The sequence below is a fragment of the Corylus avellana genome, chromosome ca7 (assembly GCF_901000735.1).
Source record: "Corylus avellana chromosome ca7, CavTom2PMs-1.0".
Lineage (NCBI taxonomy): Eukaryota > Viridiplantae > Streptophyta > Magnoliopsida > Fagales > Betulaceae > Corylus > Corylus avellana.
In genome coordinates this window covers 20,632,935-20,657,493 of record NC_081547.1, presented here as the reverse complement: position 1 = coordinate 20,657,493, position 24,559 = coordinate 20,632,935, and the positions used below count along the sequence as shown (strand labels likewise).

Here is a 24,559-nt window from a genome sequence, read left to right as displayed (position 1 = left end):
TAACTTTTGAGTTCTTACGTTACATGGGCCGAATTGAAACCTACTAATTTTGGAAGGAGTAATACTAGAAAAAAGATTAGAGTTTTTTTTTTTTTAATGCTTTCAAGGATATGCTTTTAGCTTTTAAAATTATCATAGAATTTAAAATTGCTATTATTAAATTTTGATCTATTAGTAATTTTAAAAGCTATTCCCAATGAGTAGCAGTTCATTGGGCTGGAGACAACGCCTCATCAAGCGGACATCAATAAATAGTCCCTATTCTCCTTTTTCCTCCCCTTGTGTCGACATGTAAAAAAGATAATAAAAAAATAATTTTAAACGCTAAATCACATTTGAGAAAAAAAAAAAAAAAAAACCTCTAAAGAAATACCCACATCCACCCTCTTATACGCATAAAAACATTTACTTTGGAGTAATGCTACGAAATACCGTAATGCTATTAAAAAACAAACAAACAAAAAATTCAAAAGCATGCGTGATAGAAGAAGAACTTTAGGGTTTGAAATTTTACAATTTTTTCCCACCAAAAACGTTTCCCTCTTTTTTTCTCCCTCCCTCCCTCTTCCCCCAACCTTAGGCCTCCGCCCACCGCCATCTACTGCCGCTAGCGAACGCCACCCACGCCACCACCGGCGACGCCCACCGAGTTGAAGAAGGTTTGTATACATGTTTATATATGAAGATTAGATTTTTTCTTTACTTGTGATTTAATTGCCTAAATGGGTTTGCTTTGGTTTTTGTTTTGATTTGGGTTTGGGTTTGTCCGTTTATCTATTTTTTTTGTTCAATTTTATGGAGTGATGCTTGTTTATGCTTTGAGTTTTCGTTTTTATTTGTGTTTGTTTGTTTAGTTACTTGATTTATTATTTATGTTTTAAAAGAGAAATAAAGATGAGATTTTGGTATTGGGTTTTCGATTACTGGTTATGATGCTTTAGTTACCTCCAGAATTCGGCTAGAGTTCTCCACAACGCCCTTAACTCGGCTTATATTCTGAACTAATTGACATTATTTGTTTATTAGTGAAGTTGGCAACAGTTTCTGCATCAAATCGTAAAAACGAAAGCTATTATTGTCGGCTACAATTTCTGCATCAAATCCTGAAGACTAAGTTGGGGTTTGTTTTTCGTTGAATTGAAATATGTATGGGAGAAAGGCTTGCCAACTGGTGAAAGAACTTGCAAGCGCTGAAAAGGGGCAGCTCACGCCTTGCAATGTAAGCCCCGGTGCTAGTTTTCAATCTTCTTCTCTTTAATTGTAAAAGGTTCTGCTGTTTTTATGTCTGAATTTAAGAAAGGTTTTGGCAATGGGTGGATTGAGCATGTTACAGGGTAATAATTAGGAATTCACTTGGCAGGTATGTTTCCATTCTTCACAATTTGGTGATATGTGGCTATGAATTTGGTTTGTGGGCATAGTTCTGTCGATGGGTAGGTGGTGGTGCTATTGGTTCTAAAACAATGTCTGGGGTTCATTTGGAAGGAATGTTTCTTTTCATCAAAATTTGTTAATATGTGGTTGGGAATTTTGGATGATGATGGTAGGAGAATTTTTCTTTTTCTAATAACAATATCTACATCTTGTAGCGAAATTTTGTTATACGTTGAATAATTAACAGAATAACTTTACTGAATGCATGGTAAACTTCATTTTGTGTCAGATTTTTCCTATGTGGTATTCAAATCAAACCTTATCGTGGCAATACTTTAGTTGGATCAACCCAATCTCTATGGATTCTTTTGACCATAATCTTTGGCCATCCAAATTGTTCTTAAATCATAGGGTAAATTACACATTACCCAGACTACCACCCTAATCTCACATGCACCTCAAAACTATGACATCTTCTGCATCTTGTGGCGAATTGTTTTTGCAGGTACGTTTGTTTGGTTGGTTGTTTTGTAACCTGACGATATTTTTGGCAAAAGGGGGTGTAACTTGGAACATTTTGGCAGTTTATAGGTTCGAGAGTTGCAGTGAGATGTAGTTTAGAAGTGCAAGTGAGATTAGGATGGTAATTTGAGGGGTAAATTTACCCTAAATTATAAATATGCATTTTGCCAAGCATATAGTATCTTGTTATGCTTGTGGACTGAATGATAAGTACACTCTTTGGTAAATGTTGAATTTCCTGATAATGGTTGTAAACTGCAAGGGAACGTGAAAATTGATCTTCAAATCTTGGTTTGTTGTTTGAAAGGAAGAAAATAACTGATTTTCTTGAGATTGGACATTTTCTGACTTGCTTGCCTCAAATTTTTTAGCCTTGGTGGACGTAATTTTTCATAAGCCAACTTGTTTTCTTTTCTGGGAAATGGCAATATATGTCATATGGCAACACTTTTGATGCCCCAAATGTTGCAACACAGATTATCTATTTGGATCTTGTTTCAAAAAGTAATGTAAAAGGTTCTTTTGATGCATGATGCATCTCTGTCTCATTTTCAACCTGCACCCAACGTTTAAGACTCCCATTAACCTCTCTCTTTCTCTCTTCCATTACAAATTTATCATGCTGCCTTCAACTTGAAATTTGTTTCGCTACAATCTTGTAGAGCGACCTGTTTGATCAAGTGGCTGCTGAATGTAGTCAACATCACCTTGAGCTTCAGTCCTTGATAAGGTAATCCAATTATCCTTTTCTGCTTCTAGTGGTTCCTTCGTTTGTTGCTTTATTCTATTTTCTTTCTTTTTTTTCTTAATTTGGAAAATGCTGTTCCATTGTATTGTATAATCGGTCTCATGTTTTGGGCTCAACATTTTTGTTTGTACATCTTTTCTCCTTCATGTGGTTTACCAGCTTTGGGGTCACTGTTCTTGAAATAAATCACCAAAATCCCCAGCGACAAAATCCTCCTAAATAGTGTACTGCTACTGTGTCATTTCTTTAAAAATGGCCCAGATGCTAATTTTCTGCATTCTTTGCTCCTTAGAATCATGGATGTGGATCCTTAGTACTCCCATCAAGTTTCTAGAACTTTAGATTTGAATGTCAAACCCAATTATAAAGCACTAAACTCAGGTCAAATAATGTCATGAAACACCCTTGCTTATCTCATAATGTCTTCCTTCTTCTATCAACTTTCAACTAGCAAATATATACATAGATTCAAATTATTATATCTGCCCTGGTTCACAGTGCAATAGGTTCAACTTTTCAACTGACTCTGGTTCACATTACATTTTGGTTGCTTTGATGAAATCTTAAAGGTGAACCATTTTATATCCAGTTATTGTTGTCAGCCAATATGGTTTTTCAATATTGAATTTATTGTATCTGTATCTGCTCTGTTCTAAAACATAGTAGATCTTAAAACAAAATTTATCTCAAATTTATCCAGTTTTGTAATTCCACCATTTATATTTCTGTATGTTCTTCAAATCAGACTACCCTTTTTTGGTGTATGTTCCCCTGAAATTCCCAACTGTAATCGCAATTGATATTAGCATATTGGCATAATGAAAAAGTCTGGTTGCTCATTCAGTTGGAATTTATTTTTGGTAATTCCTTTCATACATTGACTATAGTTGCATCTCTTAACATCGACTATATTGCCATGCATTCTTTATAGTGATACATAACATCAGTTTGGTTTTGTATGGCTCATATTGCACATAACTTTATTTTACCACAGGAAAATCCAGGAAGAAGGATTGGATGTCCAAACAACTAGAAATGCAGACCACTATGGAGCCCTCATCCACCACCTTTCTTTAGTTCGCAATAAGCGGTGTCTAGTGGCATACGTGTAAGTATTTCTTGCTTGTCAAGTGCATCTGGCTACCTCTTTTTTTGAAGGTTTATCATCTTCACCAGTTATCATGGGTGTGGTTTAATAAACATGCAGGTACAACAGAGCAGAAATTATACGAAGTTTGATATGGAAGGTAGGGCCTGTGCTTCCTCCAGAAATTCAAGAGAAACTCAATCACACAGAGGAAGATTATTTTAAGAAACTTTCTACTGCTTTGCAAGCATACATGTCGAGACTTGACCTTGATTTGACTGTGGTAATCTCTCTCTCTTTCTCACATGTTAAAGTGTTGATCAAGTGATTAAATTTACCTCTTCCTATTAGATTAAGCTTTTGGGATAGACAACTGGTAGTTTAATATAGTATCAGAGCCAAAGGTCCTGTGATTGAACCTTGACTTCGTCAATTCATCTCCCATTTAAATTAAATATTCCACGTGTTGGACCTTACTTATTAAAATGAAATTTGAGCCCACATATGAGGGGGGAGTGTTAAACTAATGATTAAGTGATTAAATTTACCTCTTCTTATCAATTTAAGCTTTTGAGACAATTGACAGTTTAACATTACACACACACAAGTATACAGCATGAGTTTGCAACTCAAACGTAACACCTATATCTTGTGTTTGGCAGGATATGGTGCCTCCCAAAGATCCCTACATTCAGGTGAGAGTTCTTGATGATATTGGTGTGGTACTCAGTGATGATAAGACGACCAATTTTGCTCGTCACTCAATGCACTTCCTTAAACGAACGGATGCTGAGCAATTCATCTCACGGGTGTGTTGTCCAGTAACTCAATTAGCTCAAATTTCTCATAGCAGAATGGTTTTTTTGGGATGATTCTAATCTTCTTTCTTATTTCCTATGATCTGCAGGGTTTGATGGAGGAGCTCACAGGCTGACTTAGCAACCTTATTTTCTATGTAGTCTTTTTCTTTATAAATAAAGTAGAAATGTAGATAAGAGATGGGTTGTGTTTAAGCATTGGTTAACTATGAAGGTGCCCCTTTTATTTTAATTTTTCATACGTTCCTTGACAATCTTGCCTTGATTAATGGGGTTTTATAATTTTTATTGCTTTCCGTACTGTGTACATTTTTTTTACAAAAATTACTGTAGAGGTTTACTATGGTTTGATCTTTTATTAAAATCCCTTCTTAGGATTCAATATGCATCAAATCATTCATTAAGGCAGGCATTGATATCAAAATCATTTCTTTTGCTAGATTTTTTAATGGTGAACGATGACATATAAGCTGATGGCTATGTCATATTCAATAAAATTTTGATATGTGTACATGTTAAGTCGGCACCAATTAACTTCATGACATCATTTTAAAATGTCACATTAGAAAAGAAAAAATTAAGAAAAGAATGAAGAGGAAGGAGGAAAAAAAGAGGTGATTGGGCGTGGCCAAACTCTCTTTCGAGAAATGCTACACTCTCTAATTTTTTTCTTCAAAAATTGATTCTTAAATTATGTGTTACCATTTCATGAATTTGTGACACATTTGGGAACTAAATTTTGAAAAGAAAAAAGAAAAGAAAAGAAAAGGGAAGCGTAGCACTTCTTCCCTCTTAAAGGCCATTGTGGGTGGTTTGGTAATTCACCATCTCTCTTTCTTTTTCTCTTTCTTTTTTCTTTTTTTAAATAACATTCTCTTTCCTTTTCCTTTTTTTTTTTTTTTTTGTTTGATGTGGAATTTTTTAAATGATGTGGCAAAGTTAATTAGTGCTAAATGATATGTATACGTGTCAAAATTTTATTAAATATAACGTGATCATATCATTTTTCATTGTTAAAAAATTTAATAGAGGGAGTGATTTGATAACGGTGCATACCTTAAGTAATGATTTAATATATTTAAAAATTAAAATCTAAGAGAATGATTTGATAAAAGGTTGACTCACAAGAACCATTAGGTATGGTAAAGAAGATCATCCATAATCAACCTCATTTTTTAGGCCTCTAGATAAATGATTTTAAGATGATAGAACTCTTCATCTCACAATATGTAGCTGAAACAACTCATTCATAACAAATTGTTGGGTTGAGCAAAATGAGTCGCCAGAAGAATTTAATTCTGAAGTCTGCTATCTACAAGAACTTTTTGCTGCCTAGTTTGAGGTATAATATGGGCGGCTAGAAGGATAACACGAAGACAAGATCTCAATCTGAAGGCCTTATTAGCGATATAAATTTCAAGTAAAACTCACCATTGAAAACCGCCATATAAGGAGAAGGTGGCCGGAAAATTTACACATGATTAAGATTATACTTAAGTCATGCGAGACATTTAAGATCGTAACAAGTAATCACTGTTTTGTTGTTGAACTCCTTCCCCTGGCAACAAATAAAGATAAGGGCATGAATGGTAGTCAAAATAGGGTTGGTAAGTGCAGGCTTTCTTTGGTCCACACAGAGTTGGGGTTGCAAAACTAATCAAGAAAACCTATTGAAATGAGTGTGGGATTTGTACAATGGTCCTATACTTAATTAGCTTTTGGATAGTCAATAAGACATGGATAAAGCCATATGTATCACACCATTTACAAATAAAATTGATAGAGAACTGAATTAGTTCCTAGTATAGACCTTAAGAAGCTGGGCCTTAGAGTCAAATAAAAGGTACATCTCTCTCTATAATGTAGAAATATGTAATGGTATATATAATATGAAAGACAGAGAGAGAAACTTATGAAGAATAAGAGTTGCATTTGGTCTATATTGAAGTGTGATAAATTGTATTACAATGGTCTCTATTTATAGAGAGGGTAAGAGTCATGAACAAGAAACCCTCAAAGAAAACTAAATAAATCATAATATCGAAAATATTCTAAAGAACCCGAGCTACAACTTTCTGTTTCTACTACTACTACCACTACTACTAGTAGTGGATCCTTTCATTGATCCTTCAGATAGACAAGCATCTACAGCTGCTAACATCCGGGCTTCAAATTTATGGCCTTTCAAGGCAGCCCTTACTTTTCTAACTACTTGTTGCTTCATAACCTTCCTCTCTGCCGTTGAAATATGTTTACACTTATCCATTCCCTTGAGAAATCCAACCACAGTTTCACCTGAGCCCCCACTCACTCTTTCTAACTTTGCCAGCTTCTCCACCACTTGCAAAGAGAACATCCGTTCCAAGCAGGCTTTGTTTCCCAATTCGACAACATCCAAAAGACAGTGAACATTCACTTCCTGGGTTTTCATTGATTTGCTGTCAATGGAATGAACCAGTTTCTCTATGAGACCCATTTGAAAGATATGGTTTAAAACCAGGACCCCGCCACTGCCAAACAGCATCTGGTGTACTGCTGTGTAGGCTGCATCCTGCAACTCTGTAATGGTGCACTGCATCATCTTGACTAGCTCAGAAATAATATCATACTCTATATATTTCTTAATGAAGGATTCTCCACCAGAGAAAGCTAGCTTCATTAATAAAAAGGCAGATTCAGATTTCATTGACTTTTGTTGTGAGTTTCCATACTGCAAAAGTTCCAGGAGTCTTCTAATGAGGGGACTGTTTAAAATCATGTCTCTGATTTGTGGCTCTCCAGCTTTTTCAATGAATGGTATGAGGTCTTGCATAGCTTCTAATACCTGCTTGTAATTGCTGTCAAGTACCCTGTGGATGAGATCTTCAAAAGTTTGCGGCCTAGGTGAATGGTGAACATTCTGATCCGATAAAACGAAGCTTTCCAAACGAAGCCTGACTTCCCATGGCAAAAGGTTAAGATTAGCAGGTTGAAGAGACTCATTTGTTCGACGGCCTCCCAGCTCATAAAATGCCTTTAATGCGACGATAGCACGATGTTGTGCTACTTCAGTTCCATTCTCAAGAAGCTTAATAAGAGTTTTCTCGATTCCACAAGCAATCATTCTCTCAATAGCTTTTGACTTTCCAGCTTTGGTCAACGACATCAATATTGTAAACATGCTCTCATGCCATTCCTCAGCATCAGGGGAGAGCAAATCAGCGAGTTGGTTAAATGGGATACAGTGAAGAACCTTGTCGACTGTTTCTGCGCTTCCAAATTCTGCGAGCTTTGCAAGGACAGTTGAAACATTAGTTTGGATCATGGGTTCCTCACAGTTTTCAAGTATAATTGCTAGCTTATCAACAGCACCAGTACTTTCAAGTGATGGAAAGAAAAAGTAATAATCACTTCCATTGAATATATTCGTGATGGCTTCTGCAGACACTGCAACCAGACTCTGTGAACCAGACGATATCAGGCCTTCGATTCTAGGTCCCAATATGCCAACAAAGCTTGCTCTGCTAGTTTCAAACTCAGATATGGTTTTGCTAGCCATTAGAGCCTGGATAATTGCTTCTAAGGTGATAACTGCTTGCTTTTCTTCTAAAACACTCAGGATTATCTCTATCTTTTGCTCAGCAATTCTTTTGACGCTCTCTTTCCCAAAAACAAGAAGCCATGGGAAAATAAATGATGTTTCTTCCTCTCCAGAATCATTTATTAGAAGCAAAACTGAATCATTTTTCTTGCTGTCAAGGTACAGCGAAACCATGTCGTGTACTTGATACAATGGATCCGTATCAGTTTTCATCAGCAAGGAGCCCTCAACAAGCTTGCTGACTATGAGAGAGAACAAGCTCTCCTGTCCAAGAACTGCCCAAATGGCCTCCAAACAAGCTTCCGGAACATGTTCTGCCCATGAAAGAGCAGCAAGAGCTGTGAAGAGCTTTCTAGAGTCTCCAGGCATTGCTTCTAGACTGAACTCAAATGACCCAAAAATGGTTAGTGTGTTCTCAGTTTCTTTCTCATTTACATATGAGACAGGACCAGGTGCGCATGTGGCAAAGGTGGATAGATTTCTGATAGCTTTCTCCCATTTCTCAGCTCTGACTTCTTTCCTGAGAGCCTTACCCATGACAGCAACAGTAAGAGGGTGGTGGCCACAACGCTCAAGCAAGCTATCTGCTACACTCTGAAACAAAAAATCTTAGCAATCATCAAGCAAATCAAAATTGTGACAAATAAATAATAAAGGCCACAATTAGGAAAATGATGTTATGAGAATGCGGAATAATTATTAATAGTATCATATATTAAAATATATGATACGGTAGAATATTTTTTATTGTGTTTATTTCATGTAAGAGTCTTGATGACTTAGCCCTATAAAATATTGTAATAGTTTGCCTATTTAAAGGCCATTATGTTATGAATAAAGTAACCAGAAAATTAATCCAAATTTTATGTTTGAAAAGGTTTTAGGTTCCCTTCAACGAATCTAAAGGGTCTAGGTTCCCTCAAAATCTAACAATCTATCCCATTACGTGTATGTAAAAACATTCATGTAACAATTGGTATTAGAGCAGTCAGGTTGGTTGTTTTCTACAGCAATCAACGATCCATGGAAGATTCACGTCTTGATCGACTTGAGCAACAATTAGCTAGTTTCATAATTATGTTCGAAGGCTTGATCAAGAAATCAGAAAGCATCTCAGTCGTGTCTCCACTAAAATCGCCAACTTTGTCTTGCTTGATTGTGCCAACTTTGTCATCTCACGCTAGATCGTGGCTCACCCAAAGGAGAAGAAAAAGAGGCTTAGATGTTGCTTGGTTCCGAAAGAGAAAGAGAAAAAAAAACAAAATGGTGGGAATGAAAGAAGGCCACGTGAAAACTCTATTCCAAGAGCAAGATTATTTCAAGAACGAGATTTCGGACCTCGAGGACAAGGTCCTCTTCAAGGGAAAAGGAATGTTACGAGAATGTGGAATAATTATTAATAGTATCATATATTAAAATATATGATACGGTAGAATATTTTATTGTGTTTATTTTTATTGTCTTTATTTATTTTCAAGTAAGAGTCTTGATGACTCAGCCCTAGTTTATATTCCAATAAGAGCTGATGACTCAGCCCTAGAAAATACTATAATAGTTTGCCTATTTAAAGACCATTATGTTATGAATAAAGTAATTAGAAAATTAATTCAAACTTTATGTTTGAAAAGGTTTTAGGCTCCCTTCAACAAATCTAAAGGGTCTAGGTTTCCTCAAAACCTAACAATCTATCCCTTTACATGTATGTAAAAGCATTCACGTAACAAATGAGTACAGTACAAGCAGTGGGGATACAATTCACTTTAGTTGGGAAGTAATTTTTTTTTGGTTTGTACTCAGAAAGAGGGGAAAAGAAAGAGAAATTATCTGAGTAGGACGGTTAGAGGACACGCTCTAGGCACATTATGTGGAAGTTTGGTAAGAATTAAATGACTCAAATATGTTCTAAATAACAATAAAAAAAAAAAAAATAGAAATCCGTTTGTTGTGAGTGGATCATTACAAAAAGTTGTAGACTGCTAAGAATATAAAACATATGAAGGTGTCTGACCTACATTCTGATGCCAATGGTTTGCTAATGTTTCTTTAGTGACTTCATTCTTACCATGTTTTTTTTTTTCTTTCTCTTGAAATGCTGTTTAATACAAAATGGACCTATATAAAATCTGATGGGAGCAATCCAAAACAAAATCTTTCTTTTCCAAAAATAAAAAATAAAAAAATTCCAGATCAAATCTTGCAATATTAGAAAAACAAAGAGGGAGAGAGATTCATCTCATACCGGCAACTCTTCCTCACTAAGGAGGCTGTGGTACACAAGGATTCCCTTGCTTATTTCCTTTATGTCATCTTTGCCTAACTCTATTTTCTCTGCTTCTGTAATTTCGTAGACAGCTTCATTTCTTGTTGTTACTAAGTATTTGCAATCATTGTCATACAGCTTTGCAAATCGCATAACTATGTCCTGCTCCCACACATCATCAAGAAGGATCAAAATGCTTTTCCCATACAAGGCTTCTTGAAGCAAACAACATATATATTCAAGATCCCCAGTATTCTCATCCTTAATCTTCTTCCAAAATCCAATCTGCACCAGAAATTTACAAATTTTTCTTGCTAAACGCTTCTGGTATTCAGCCTTGTTTCCATCACACGCAGCTCTACTACACCATTGCCCAAAGCCAAGTTCAACTGCTCCACCCACAAATTTAGCAGGCGGATCAGAAGCCACATGACGAGCCATACATGATTTTCCAATACCAGACAATCCGACGATAAGAATCACCCGTTGCGAACCCTCTTGTTCTAGTAAATTCCTTATGAAGATACATTTGCTAGATATAGGGTATCCTTGTTCAGTAGTTATCTTTAATCGAGCTGGAATGTCATGTGCAGAGGATTCTATTACCTTTTCAACATTTTGCACCAATCTTTGAGATTCCAGCCACCAGTTTAAGTCACCCCTGATATTATTTACTAGTTTCCCAAGTGGATCCCCAGCCATAGAACTCCATACTATCTTAGCAAAGTTCTTTAACCTACTCTTTGACACAATCCTTCTTGCCTTCATGATCTTTGGATGAAGTCGTTCTACCAGGGCATTTAAGCTTTGAATTTGATAATCTAACTGAGGATTATGAAGCTTGTAGACATGCTTTTGCTTGACTCTGCGTGTCAAATTATCGAGATCAGACACAAACTCCTCTAGGCTTTTGATTCTCTTTGGAGCTTCATCAAGATCCCTAGAGGCTTGTTCTAGTGCAACAACTGCCCCTACCATACTTGACACTATTTGTGTTGCTGAAGAAACAACTTGCAAAGCATCCATTGCTATAAGAACCAAAATGCTACCCCTTTTTCCCTATTTTCACTAATCAAATAAATGTTCTCAAAACAATGATGGAAATTATCCCAAGAAACCTTGATGATCACACTAATTGATCCAATGTGAAACATATATGACATGATGATTAGTTGTGGATTGTACTGCTCTACCAAAATTGAGAAGACATGTACTCAACCCAGAAACTTGAAATCTCCAATCAATTATCCAATTTTGCAAAGACCATAAATTTCCAGAACAGAACCCACAACGATCAAACTCTCAAGTCTTCAAAATGCTTTAAAACTATCGATATCCACGATTCCTTACAAAATCAAAACGCATTTCTTTAAAATCCATTCAAATAAGCAATCAAACCATCCACAAGGAGATCATTGAACTCTTAATCTGCAAAACCATCAATTAAAATCAAAACCCAGTTCATTAAATAGTTTGTCGATCATATTTCACAACGATCCAAACCCAACTACCAGAGCAGGAAATTGAAAAGCTTTCAACGTTCAAGAAGAAAATGAGAACTAAACACGCATTAAAATTTAAAGCAAAAGTTAAAGAAAGATTGTCTTACCTTGAAGGCCTGGAGGGAAACCCAGAAAGCTGTATAAGTGGAAAAACTGCAGCTTCGAATTTCATTTCCTTTTTCTATTTGATTAAGATTGAAAACAGAAAGAAAGATCCAATGGCAGCAGATTTGGAACAGAAGAGGCCTCACACTGGTCAACTGAAGCTACCTTAAAAATGCTAATGTCAAAGTGGCAGCCCTTCAAAGCTTACTCATTCATCCAAAAAAAAAAAAATGTGGCAGCCCTTTTTTATTTTTTAATATTATTTATTTATTTTATTTTTAATGTGGCAGCTTTAAATTTAATTGTTAATGATATTCGCACGTGAAGAAGCTATTTACGGATTTATTTAAACTTTTTTTTTTTCTTCTATTTTTTAAAATTTTAAAAAATAATAATAATAAACAGTTTAAAATATAAAACACTCAAAATTATTTTTTACTTTTATGTTACGTTAGAACACTTTTGCAATCAAAAAACAAAAATCATGCTCTAAAACTCAACAAACGGAGACTAATTTTTGAAATGTCTATGCCAATCCAGTCACAACAAAGATAATGGAGTTTTTTTTTTTTTGAACAATCAAGATTTCATTAAATCACAAATGAAACTTGTTTAGCAAATACTAGGGGTGAAAAGGACTAACCGTAAACCACTTTTGAAGGTAGTTAGGAAAAAGTGTTAACCGCCTATATATAAATGAAACGATGTCATTTTTGTGTTTAAAATTTTAAATATATATAAACATGTATAAAATCTAGAAATGATAGCAGTATGATATTATTGTATTACCATAAAAATGACATTATTTTTGTTTTTTTTTTTTAAAAAATTTTATTTTATAAATTTTATAAAATTTTTCTTTTAAAAGGTAATTCATGGTTATTAAAGTTACTAACTGCTAGCTGCCGATTAATTACCTATTGAGCCCTAGTACATACAACATCATGAATAAAAATAGAATAATCTTCGATCTAGATCTGCTCTAGTGATTTTTTTTTTTTTGACATGTCCGCACAAGGAGGGGAGAAGGGGATTCGAACTAGTGATTTCCGCTTCATTAAGCGTGGTCTCAGCCGATTGAGCTACCTCTTGGAGACGATCTGCTCTAGTGATTGATGTACATCCTTGTTTGCTAATTTATGGGTAGTCATATTTGCTTCTCTCTTGACGGGCCACACATCCCAAGCTTTAATTAAAAGCTTTGCTACCAATTGACCATGACTTTAGAATTGTACTTCCATCCGCAAAGCATTTATAATCTCAATTGTATCCCCCTCCACCAAAATATTCCACATTCCTAAATCTTGACTGATATACTGCCTTCGGCGTATGCTTTCGCAATTGCAGTGCCAACTATAAATGTTTTTATGGAGCACATGGAAGCCAATACATACCCCCTCTTCGTCTCTAGCAATACATACCCCTCTTTCGCAAATTTCTTTGAATTATTCTTCATGTGTTCCCACCAAGACTTGAGCATCACCGAGTTAATTTCTTTGCACAGAGTTTTAGGCGGTTGAAAAACGCTTCCAAAATCATTAACAAACATGTCCCGAAGTCACCTGCAAGGTACGAGATTTCTGTCAAAACACAACTCCCAATTTTCGGATGAATGGGAGGAAAGTAAACTAAAGGTCAACAATTCTATTCTCAAAATTATTAATTAAAAACTTGAAATTTTTTATTTTATTTTATTTTTTATAACATTTCATACTTCGTTCGATTTAAAATAGAAAGAGTTTTCAGCTTTTAGCTTACAATATCATAGATACAAGTAGGAGTCTCTTCAATTCAAACTTGATCCAAGACTCATTTAACAGTTGTTTTGACTAGCCCATGTTGGTATAACATCTCCAACAGTCACTTTAAAATACAAGTTTTGTTAAAATTTAGCTAGTATAACTCATTTTGGAGCTCTAGTAGACACTTTAAAATAAAAGTTTTTATAAAATCCGTTAAAGTGAAATATGAAAGTTTACTGTAGCAACTTGTAAGATTTTTTTATTCTTTTTTCTCTCTCCTCTCTCTCTCTCTCAACGAAATAAAAACAATAAAAATAATACTAAAAAGTAATATTTAATTAGAGTAGAGAGTTAAAATATATATTTTGTTGGAGTGTGTAATGAAAAACTAGTAACTAAAAAAAAATAAATAAATAATAATAATAAGAAGAAAAAGAAGGGTATTTTCAATGGACAAAATAACAAACTTTGCTGGAGATGCTCTAAGCTTAAGTTGCCCATATCAACTCTAGTTCCGTTATTTCACGTTCACAACATTCATTACTTGGCTCACATTACCCTCCAAAATAATTCGTTGTAGACCCAAATCTCAACCTAACTTTGATGCATTCAATGCCGCCAATGCTTCTGCCACCATTGGTTCTAAAATTAAATAAGTAGTTGTACTTCTAGCTTTGCATTTCCTTTTACTATGTATGTAACTCCACATCCAATTAGATGGAGCGGTAGAATAGTTTATATCATGATAAGTGCATAGCCCTAGCTACTTAACTGTCGGGTTCTCATTTCACATGCATATGGTATAACATATTTAATCACATAACCATACTTTTTACAAATCATGTTTTTCTTTCAAACCTCAATATTTTTTGTAAACCATTTTCCTTTCAACTCAATTTCCACTAAATACATTTAAATCATTTTAAAATAGATTCATATTTGCATTTAAAATATTTAAGGCTCAGTGAAAACATACATAGCATGCTTTTGTAAAATAATTCAAGGTCAATAAATTTGTACTTATATCTTTAGGTTAATCTCCTAAATTAATCCTTCATGTATAGATTATGTACTATCTCTACATTCCATCACATCTATAATAGACCTCTATAATCTTATTAAGGTCCTCTGGGTCACTCAAGTCTTTATAGTTAATTCTCTTTCCTTGGAAAGGTCTTAACCTTTCTGTTGTGGGTAGTCTCAGTCTAATGGGCTTCAATCGGATATCAACCGAAGCTCTCTGTGGTACCTTAGGTCGAACGGTCTTGACGAGGCTTCAACTGAAGTTCTTAGTACCTTATATCCAATGGTGGTTTCCCTCCTTTTTGCAAATATGTGTAAAAATGGATAAAATTGGTGCCATCTTTTAAAATTAGGACAATTTTTATCCCATCATTTTTGCCTTACCGGCTTCTCTCCATTTCATTTTTTGTTTTCCTCATTTTATTTCATTTTCTATTTCCCTCATTTTGTACCTAACAAATGTGGTGGGTAGCTTTAAAATCTAATTATAATTATGGAAACATATATTATACCCAAAAACAAATACAACCGTAACAATTGAATCCAAGTTATACGACACACATAAAGGAGTTGTTTGTTGATGAAACCATGAAAAGTCTCATACCATTCATTTCAAATTTAAAAAATAATATTTTTACTTTTTACATCACATCAACCACATTATACTTTTATTCAAATGAAAAAATTACTACAAAATAAATTTCTTTTACCTTTTCATTTAAGTTTTGCGCTCATCAATCAAATCTTCCCGGAAAGGTTCTCTCTTGAGGCATGAAACTTTATTAAAATTTGTAGGAGAAAAGCAAAGTAAAGGCACCATTTTTGAGTTAGAATATGCATGAGGGAGCAAGAGTTGGGTGAAGAAGCACTCCTTTTATTGGGAAACTTTGCACTTGTTTTCCTCCAATGGAAGAGCACCCATCAACCCAAAACCATGCCCAAACACCATTTTCTGCAACTTCCCTCCAAACCACCATTCCGGACCCAAGCTCTCTATACAAATAAATCCCCCCATCAATTCCCACACACTTTGTACTTCCCCAAGTACCCTTTCCACCTAAAAGTCTCCTCTCAAATTCAGCCGGCATCTTCTCCACCAGCCGCCACTTATCTCCCTCGCCAAGCTCCCATATGCAAGCATTAATCTCGCCGCACGCGCCACCAACAAGCGTCAGCGCCCCATTCCGCCGCACCACCGTCGCAAATTCGAGCCGGTCCGCCATCGGCACATTCAGTTCCCTCCAAGTGTTTGTGCAAATGTCAAAGCCCATTACAGTAAACGCCCGGGCGGAGGTTATCCAATAGAGGACCCCCTTGGAGAACACGCTCTCACTGGGTGTCCAGACAGTTAACCTCACGGCAAATTCCACCGGCATGGAGCCCACAATTCGCCACCTGTCAATTCGCGAGTCGTATATTTCCAAGGTGGGTTCATATGTAGCGCCGCCGCCGCGTGGCGCGTCGGACATCCCACCTGCGACGTAGACAATAAAGAAAGGAAACCGAACAAGAACGCCGACGGCTGGGTTAGTTCTTGTGATGTTTAGCAGAGGGAGTTGCCTGAATTGCCTTGAAAACGGATTACAAACCGCCAATTGGAGGAATGTAGAATTTGTGGGTCTTACAAGAATCAGGCTTCCGATGGGACTAACAAGGCGAACTGGGTGTGGAAGAAAGTCGAGAGAGAGAGCATGCCAGTTGTCGAGAATTGGGTTGTGAGTATAACAACACAGTCGTCCATGGCTGCGCTTGGGCATGGCGACGAACCATGGTGGGTCGTGGCGGGAAACCACCAAAGAGGTTGTGCTGAAGAGGAAAGCCTTGGCAGATTTGTGCCAATGCCGGCAAGCCGACCTGGCGCAAGCCAAGGAGTCTGGGGAGAGGTTGGAGAAGACGGTGGCGAGGAGATCAAAGGGAAGGTCGCTCCACATAGTACCGGAGATGGAGAAATGCTTGCACTGCGGGTGAGGACATATACGACACAGTTGGTGGTCCCGTTGAGAGTGCAATTATTGGTGGTGAATTATTGAATGAGTACCTTTATTTATTTGCATTGAAATGTGTGACCCACATGAACCGTGATTTATTCATCTCAGCCGCATGTGACTTGTGAGTCTGTCCTTTTGTATTTATTTATTTCTTTCCTTTTATCATTTGCTTTACGAAATCATAATGTTTTGTCCACTTGCATCATTGTAATTTGTAAAGTGTGGAATTATCTTATTTTTATTTTTTTACATGTCCCATAAGGTAAGATAAAGATGAAAATTTGAACTAGTAATATTCGCTTTATTAAGCATAGTCTTAGTCGATTGAGTTATCTCTTGAATGACAATGTGAAATTATCTTATGATCTGTTTGGTTCCAATTTTCAAATAGAGTTTTTTAATGTATAAATTCATAAAATAGAATAGAACAAAATTTATTTTAAATTGGGTCGAAGAAAACTCTTTAGATTCAATCTATTGAGTTGTCATGTCTTTATTAAGTATATGATAAATACATTTTTTTTAGTAGTTTTATTAACAAACCATGTGCTTTTTACTTGTTAATTAAAAAATTATGTGATTCTCATGCATTAAAAAACATATGGCAAATTTATAAATAAATTGAGTTTGATGAATTTTTTCCAAAACAATTTGAAAGAAATTACTGTTCAAAATAGAAAATGAGATAAAAATACCTTCTTCTTTTTTCATAGAATATCAAAATAGTTTTTTTTTTTTTTGGTGTTTTAATTCTCAGTTCAGAAAAAATAAAACCATTGCGAATACTATAATTGTAATTTTTTTTTTTTCCCCTGAAAAACAAGTTTTGAAAACTCCTATTGACAAACAGTATTAATCATGCATGGCATTAAAGTATAATAAATTTTTAAATCAGGTGGCCAGTCATATTGATTTCTTTACCAACTTGAGCCCTTGGAAAAAGTAGGAATCGAAACGTTCAAAGTAGCACGTTACAATGACATCTTAATTCGATTTATATAGATTGAAAAGTAATGATGTTGAGGTGAGGCAAATCTGTAAGGGAATATAATCCTCTTTGGTCAATAATGGACAAGAAAATATTCAGTTTATGATTAAAATTTCTTTTTAAAAATTTTAAAGACATAAATAAGACATCTGTCCCACTAAAAAAAAAAAAAAAAAAAAAAATCAGATTAAACAAAATAAAAAATAAATTAATAACAAAATAAGGGGTGGTTGGCCACCCCATCTTAGCCATAGAGGGTGGCCGGACCGCCTCATTTTAGTTGGGGTGGCTTGAAAGCCACCCCAATGGCAGGCCAAGGGTGGCCGGACCATCCCCAAGGGCCATGGGGTGACTTCGGCCAACCCAGGTCGGCCGGTCTGGGGTGGCCGAAGCCAACCCCAGCCCCAAGCCACCCCTTAATTTTTTATAATTTTGTTTTATAATTTTTTTTAAAGTATATAATATTTTATTATTATTTTTATTAATGGGACATATGTTCTATTTATGGCCTTAGAGATTCTGACAATTAACTGGATATTTTTCAATCCAAAATGGATTGGAGAGAATCCTGTTCCATGTGTAAGACTATGTAGATCAACCATAATCTGACTTATTTAATTAAATAAGTTAAATTCCTCGACCCCATCACTCTAATTTTGTATTGGGTTTGTGTCGAGTTCATGGGTTATGTCAAAAATTGTTTGCCATTCTGTTATGTGTCAGGTTCGGATCGTATCGAAATATGGATATAAAACTATATAGAAAACTTAAACCCGACCCATTTAATCAAACACCCAAGATTCCTCAACCCTAATTCTTTAATTTCGTGTTGAGTTCATGTAAAGTTTGCAGGTCATGTCAAAAATTGTCAACCTTAATATTGCTCCATGGTTATTGCTACAGTTGAATTATACTAGTTACGAATGCTTTGAAGAAATTACACATTCCTCTCTCTGCTCCTCCCCAACTATGGTGATAACTTGGGGGCATTGTCTTGGCTTCTAATCCCATTTTTTATATTAGAACATAGCATATTAAAATTGATTATCATTTTATTAGGGAGAAGATTTTGCATAAGGATATTGTTGATATTTTTACCAAAGGGTTTGTCTTCTTCTAGATTTCTCATATTACAAGACAAACTCATGATGACTCACCAATCTCACCCTCCCATGAGTTTGAGGGGGCTGCTAGTGTACAAGATCAGAGGCAGACATACAACACAGCCGCCATTGCCCTAGATAATGAGCCAAATTCCGTGTCTTTATATTACTTTTACATATGCATCTCTAACAGCATATTTATTTTACCTATTGAAAAAATATAATTCTTTACTTTATCTATTACCTTTTTATTACACATTCCAATAGGTTCTTTATTCATTTTTTACGTGCTTTACTTATTTCTCATTTTTTTATTATTAAATTATTACCAACACTTAATTAAAAGAAAAAACAAAAACATATATAAAAATTATTCATAAAAACAAAAATAGCGAAAAGGACGAGAGATTGGGGAGAGCTCAAACCCATCACTCAGCAGTAGAAGAAGACAAAGGAGGGAGATAGAGAGAAGGGCAGGAGGGAGGGAAGAAAAAAGAGGGGTGAGAGGAAAGAGAAAAAATATGAGGATAAAGAAATGATTTGTGTGAAAGAGAAAAAGTAAATGTTGCTAGCTTGAGAGATGTGTTTCAGACGAAAAAGAAATGGTCTTGAGCGAAAATGAGGAGAATAACGAAACAATAAACAAAGAAAAAGCAATAGTTAGAAATAATATTTTATTCATCTAGTGTGCTATAGTGAATAGCACCATATTGCTATTCACTGTAGCAGACTAGCAGTTAAAGTATTCTAGCTAATGTGAAGTTATTTTGTTGGAGCTAAAAATTAAAAAGAAAAAAAGAAATAGCTAAATGTAGCTAATATTTCTCTTTTAGCTAAATTGCTGAGATGCTTTATAATGAATTGCTAATGGTCAAAATGACAATGTTGATACTCTTAGAGATAAAATATCTACAATTATTTTTTATCACAGCGGATAAATCATCTTATTTTTGTCATATGCTTCATCAAATTCAGTTTATTTTTTACTTTGAGATCTGAAATTCTCTTTTCTCTTTGGAATAAACATTTCACTGTCACATGTTTCGGGTTGGGGAGTTTTGGAGACAAGGCAAAACTAAGGAATATGAGTACATATTCGGTTCTACTATCTTCCAATCTTTTTCATAATGGAATATCAATTCTACGAATCAAACGAGACCCAAAAGTTAGTCAATTTGTTCTTTTCCAATCATAGAATGTGGGTGTGCTCCAGATCAAATATTGGACATTTGAAAAGAAAGTGACCCATAACCAATTGCCTCATTCTTTTGTGAGACGTGCTATTTTTCCATCTTTCATCCAATTTTTTTTTTTTTTTTTTTTTTTTTTTTTTCAAATCCACTATTGAATATATGAGTTCTATAAATCTAATGAACAAAGATGGATGAGAGATAGACGAGAGATGAATAAGAACAATGCTAGAGCATCTACTCTTGTCTTTCTCCCATCATTCTTGATTTTTTTTTTTTTAAAAATAAAAACAAAATCAACTATTAGATTTGTAGGACCCACCTAAGTGAATATGGATCCAATGGTTGATTTTAAAAAATGGAGGATGGAGAAGGACGAAAGAAAGACAAGAGTAAATGATTTGTACTGTAGTAACTATTTTATGATTCGATCCCTTTTTTTAGGCCACCCGAATTTTAGTAAAATTTAAGGCAGTCTAATTTTAGTGAATCTCGTCCCGTATCTTTTGATATGAGAAACTATAAATTTCAAGTAATGCAGGATCATTTTAATTTCCAAATATGATCAGATCGAATGAAAACCTCAATAAGAAGTTGGTTTTTTCTTTGATAAGATTGGTTGAAAATGCAATACAGAAACTAAAACAGAGGAAAAAAAAGAAAAGAAAAGAAGAGAAATGCTAAAAATGGTAACAATAGGAGCAGACTTATTCAAAATGTGTGACAATTATGATGAGAAAATCAAGGGGACTGCATTTTATCAAGGAAAATCTAATGCACAGGTGTGAGGTCCTTGTCTCCACCTTCTCCCTTTGTGGTGGTGCTCCTGCAATGGCTTCTTCAAGGAAATGGGCATGTATCATCTCCTCCGTTGCTTCTTCCATATATTTCCTTGTCATTTTCTTTCAAATTCCACTTTTCAGGTAAACTGCACTACTTTTTCAATTATCCTTATGAAAATGATGGATGGATTTGAAATCTCCATTTAAAGGAAAACAAAATTTGATGAAAAAAATTAAACCATAAAAGGTTTAAGGTTTAAGGGTTAGATGAAATCTCCATTCAGTTTTCTATGTTATTTTTTTTTTTTCGTTTGAATTTGGATCAATGTTTGTTTGCTGAATCTATAGAAACTAAACTACCATTTTCTTTCAGAAAAGTACATGTTGTTTTCCTAACAAAGTTGTCTTTTATCTCTGTTTTCCTTTCATCCTAGATTGCTTCTCAGTGTAATCACTCACAGCAAGGAAAAATTAGAAAATGTTTTTAGTATATGTGAAAATGAATCTATTAAATACCCCATTTTTTTTCTTTAAACAAAGACAATGGCTCATATATTTACATGCTTTACTCTAGAGGGTGCAAAATTTTCAAATCAATAACGTATTTTCTTTCACTTATGATACCTAAAGATATTGTTTGAAGAGGTTTTCAATACATGCACATGGAAGGAAGAAAAGCGCAGCAGCGAGTAATGCTAAAAATCATACTTTTGTTTCACTACTGTCCTACTATATTGACTTGGCAGTGGCAATTAGCCATTCGATTGTTTTTAATAAGTGTCGATCTAAAGGCTAATTAACTTTATTAGGTCAGCACGGTGGTCTCTAGCATTACTCAACTGATAAATTCGACTCGCATCCCATATTCTTCTTCATATGTAGAGGTTAAAAATGTTACAAAAAACTATAAGTTCACATATTGTTGTTTGTTTTATAGGGTCCGATGTACAAGTGGTTTATGCAGAACACCTATACAGGTGACATGCTCACAATTGGTTGCAAGTGAGCTGTTTCCTACAGTTGTAGTGAAGGCTCTGCTGTATCCAGGGGCCATTGCAAATGCTTTCTTTAAGAATACAACCATCCCAAACTACAACAACTTGCTCAACTTATATCACTTCACCAATCTCACCACAGCTCCTGCAACATCTGATCTTCAGCGCATAGAGGTTTGTATATATATTCAAACTACTCCTTCACAACTACATGATTTTGAGGAGCCACAATTGATCTATATATATATATATATATATATAGAATATTCACCGTTTAGGGTTGATTTTAATCTATGAGATTTTATTATATTATACTTGTATTCCCTCACCCACGACAGGTTTCTTATAAGAAAAATGCTATACATACTCTCATTCTCACACTTTTAAGTGCATGCTCTATGACGTAGCAATGAAAATCACTATTAAATTTTGGATGGATCATTATTGGATTTTAGATCTAATGATGACTTTCATAGCCACGTCAAAGAGTGTGCATTACAAAGTATAGAAGTGGGAGTGCGTGTAGCATTTATCTTCTATAAATCAAAACCTTTGTATTGAAAATACAATTAAGTTAATGAGAGCACAATGTAACTCTTAGGTGTCTCACACCAAACCAACCCAAAATTCCTCATGTTTGCCCTTGGTTTATGCAGATTAGGAGTCCAGCTAATTAACGCGTGAAACATTCTGCCTAGGGAGTACGGTCGTAAGTTAATAGTGATCCATCCAAAATCTTATGATAATTTCCACTGTCATGTTAGAAAATGTGCACTTAGAGAATAGAAGTGAGAGTGCGTGTAACATTTGTCTTTTTATAAATCGGGACCTTTGTATTGTAAATACAATCAAATTAATGAGAACACAATGTAGCCTTTAGGGCAATTTACAGTGGTAAACGCAAGTGTCTAACACTGAACCACCCCAAAATTCATTGTCTTTTTTCTCTCTTTCGCATCCGCCTTTTCTCTCTATATTTTTTATTTTCCTACTCACTTTGGGTTGCACCAGGTTCTTGCTGGGAGTTACTTATCCATTGCGGGAGCAATTTTGGGTGTGATAAAAAGAAGCAGAATGGGCCTCATTTCAACACTTCTTATCCTATGGGGCCTTGTGAGGGAAGCCACCACAACAAAATCTAGTGACACAAATCCAGTGAAACCAATTGATATTTACCCAACAATGTCAATAGCTTTGCTTTCTGCCTTCTTCTCCATAAGAAGGGATGTTAGAAAGATAGTTCGAATCTCCAAAGGTAACAGAAATGCAAAACATTCATGGACTCTTTTGAGAGCAAAACACGTGTGAGTCATTTTGTCAAACAATATCGGAATTTTTTTAACCAATTTTCACTTGAAAAAGAAGAAGGAAATTCTTGTTAGTTGGAGATTACTATCATATATGCAGTTGTTCTCAAGGGCATTTCTCTTAGATATTAATCAACACTACATACCTACTGTATTATAGATTATGATTTAGTTTAAAATTGCACTTTTTGCCTATAAAATCGCAATTTCAAACATACCCTTATAGTCAAAGGTTGGTTAATATGGCGGAGCGGAAGAAATGCTGCTTACCATACAAACATCTCATATATATCTTATAATGACTACCACTAAATATTGCCATGTCGACTTAATTTATAGAATATTTATGAAATGTTTGTGTAGTAAATTAGCATTTCTCATCCATCCGTCTATAAGCATAAGTGCATAAGAACATAAGCTCGTTTAGGCCACAATTTTTTAATGGGCTCTACTGGCACAAGCTGGAAAAAACTAAAGATTAAAAAAGTTTAAGGGGCCGAAACACAATCCACCGAACTTAAAAGCTGAAATTGGCTTAATGGGGAACACTTACATGTGGAGCCAAATGGGGTAAACCGAACTAACAGCTATGAATTAGGATCTTCCCCATTTTATTTGAACTGAAAAATATCCAGTTAATTATAATGGAGAAATATTTTTATTTTCTCAAAAAGTGAAAAGACAAAAAATACTCATTTTTTACAACTAATTAGATATTTTCCAACTCATTTAAACTGGAGAGAATCCTGTTCCGATAGCTATAGCCTAGAGCCAACACTAAAGACTCAAGTTTTGAGGAGTTAGGTCACCATTGGGTAATTAATCTTATGACAACGACTATTTTTTAATACATATCGCAGGGGGCACACTGGCTTTTTTACCAAAGAGTAATGTTTGAAATTGAAATTATCACTTTTTTATGAATAAATTTCAGAAAACAGTGATGTGGAATGGCAAAAAGATAATTTTGCATTTAACATTTGCTTCTTTATGTTACACTTTTGTTGTCTTACATTACTTTTTTTCTGAATGAATTCCAGAAATAGTGACCCTATCTTAATAAAAACTAGCTTAGAGCCTACGCTATGCGCCGGCTTTTCTTTTTTAATTAAGTCAAAAAGTCTTTAAAAGATTATCAATAATAAATTTTATTTTCTTCTCTTAATTAACAAATTAGCTACCAAAAATGATAAATGTTCATAAGATCATTTTAAACCATAGTTTTACTTAATAGCATAAATCCACATATCCAATAAATTTAAAAATTCATAAATTTTAGTTCTTATAAATTGAAACGTGTTAAGTATTTGTTTCCATATATGTAGTTTAAAATGAAATATAAAGGAAAAAAAAATCAAAATAAAAACCCAGATTAATCAATTATAGAAAATGATTGATTAATCATTATATTCCAATAATGATACCACTTCTCAAAAAAATTGTTT

General features: G+C 34.7%; 4 protein-coding genes across 5 annotated transcripts; 2 read left to right on the top strand and 2 right to left on the bottom strand.

Moving 5' to 3' along the window:
* Positions 1 to 504: 504 nt before the first annotated feature.
* LOC132187704 (uncharacterized) lies at positions 505 to 4,861 on the top strand. Of its 2 annotated transcripts, none has more exons than XM_059602109.1 (7): positions 505 to 659; positions 1,032 to 1,219; positions 2,559 to 2,626; positions 3,639 to 3,752; positions 3,852 to 4,014; positions 4,394 to 4,540; positions 4,639 to 4,861. In XM_059602109.1, the coding sequence occupies exons 2-7, from the start codon at positions 1,145 to 1,147 to the stop codon at positions 4,663 to 4,665; spliced, it is 594 nt and encodes a 197-aa protein (XP_059458092.1). In that variant the 5' UTR covers positions 505 to 659; positions 1,032 to 1,144; the 3' UTR covers positions 4,666 to 4,861. The 2 variants fall into 2 exon arrangements, with proteins under 2 accessions (XP_059458092.1, XP_059458091.1); XM_059602108.1 differs by having other exon boundaries at positions 1,027 to 1,219.
* A 1,607-nt stretch (positions 4,862 to 6,468) lies between these two features.
* LOC132188832 (uncharacterized) lies at positions 6,469 to 12,125 on the bottom strand. The gene is made up of 3 exons (XM_059603395.1): positions 11,999 to 12,125; positions 10,369 to 11,817; positions 6,469 to 8,723 (listed from the first exon to the last, which is right to left on the bottom strand). The coding sequence occupies exons 2-3, from the start codon at positions 11,413 to 11,415 to the stop codon at positions 6,615 to 6,617; spliced, it is 3,156 nt and encodes a 1,051-aa protein (XP_059459378.1). The 5' UTR covers positions 11,416 to 11,817; positions 11,999 to 12,125; the 3' UTR covers positions 6,469 to 6,614.
* Positions 12,126 to 15,450: 3,325 nt separating this feature from the next.
* LOC132186997 (F-box/kelch-repeat protein At5g15710-like) lies at positions 15,451 to 16,981 on the bottom strand. The gene has a single exon (XM_059601137.1). It carries the CDS (start codon positions 16,690 to 16,692, stop codon positions 15,589 to 15,591), a length of 1,104 nt encoding a protein of 367 aa, XP_059457120.1. The 5' UTR covers positions 16,693 to 16,981; the 3' UTR covers positions 15,451 to 15,588.
* A 3,778-nt stretch (positions 16,982 to 20,759) lies between these two features.
* On the top strand, positions 20,760 to 23,115 carry LOC132187988 (uncharacterized). The gene is made up of 3 exons (XM_059602410.1): positions 20,760 to 20,953; positions 21,750 to 21,981; positions 22,819 to 23,115. Exons 1-3 carry the CDS (start codon positions 20,760 to 20,762, stop codon positions 23,113 to 23,115), a joined length of 723 nt encoding a protein of 240 aa, XP_059458393.1.
* The last annotated feature ends 1,444 nt before the right edge of the window (positions 23,116 to 24,559 follow it).

Bases quoted from the DNA above. Each gene is read 5' to 3' on its own strand.
- LOC132187704 (XM_059602109.1), top strand. From the start codon at position 1,145: ATGTATGGGAGAAAGGCTTGCCAACTGGTGAAAGAACTTGCAAGCGCT. The intron at 4,015-4,393 runs GTAATCTCTCTC...TGTGTTTGGCAG, and splicing joins TTGACCTTGATTTGACTGTG to GATATGGTGCCTCCCAAAGA. The intron at 4,541-4,638 runs GTGTGTTGTCCA...TATGATCTGCAG, and splicing joins CTGAGCAATTCATCTCACGG to GGTTTGATGGAGGAGCTCAC.
- LOC132188832 (XM_059603395.1), bottom strand. From the start codon at position 11,415: ATGGATGCTTTGCAAGTTGTTTCTTCAGCAACACAAATAGTGTCAAGT. The intron at 8,724-10,368 runs GTATGAGATGAA...TTTTTGTTTCAG, and splicing joins TTAGTGAGGAAGAGTTGCCG to AGTGTAGCAGATAGCTTGCT.
- LOC132186997 (XM_059601137.1), bottom strand. From the start codon at position 16,692: ATGTGGAGCGACCTTCCCTTTGATCTCCTCGCCACCGTCTTCTCCAAC.
- LOC132187988 (XM_059602410.1), top strand. From the start codon at position 20,760: ATGATGAGAAAATCAAGGGGACTGCATTTTATCAAGGAAAATCTAATG. The intron at 20,954-21,749 runs GTAAACTGCACT...TTTGTTTTATAG, and splicing joins TTTCAAATTCCACTTTTCAG to GGTCCGATGTACAAGTGGTT. The intron at 21,982-22,818 runs GTTTGTATATAT...GGGTTGCACCAG, and splicing joins CTGATCTTCAGCGCATAGAG to GTTCTTGCTGGGAGTTACTT.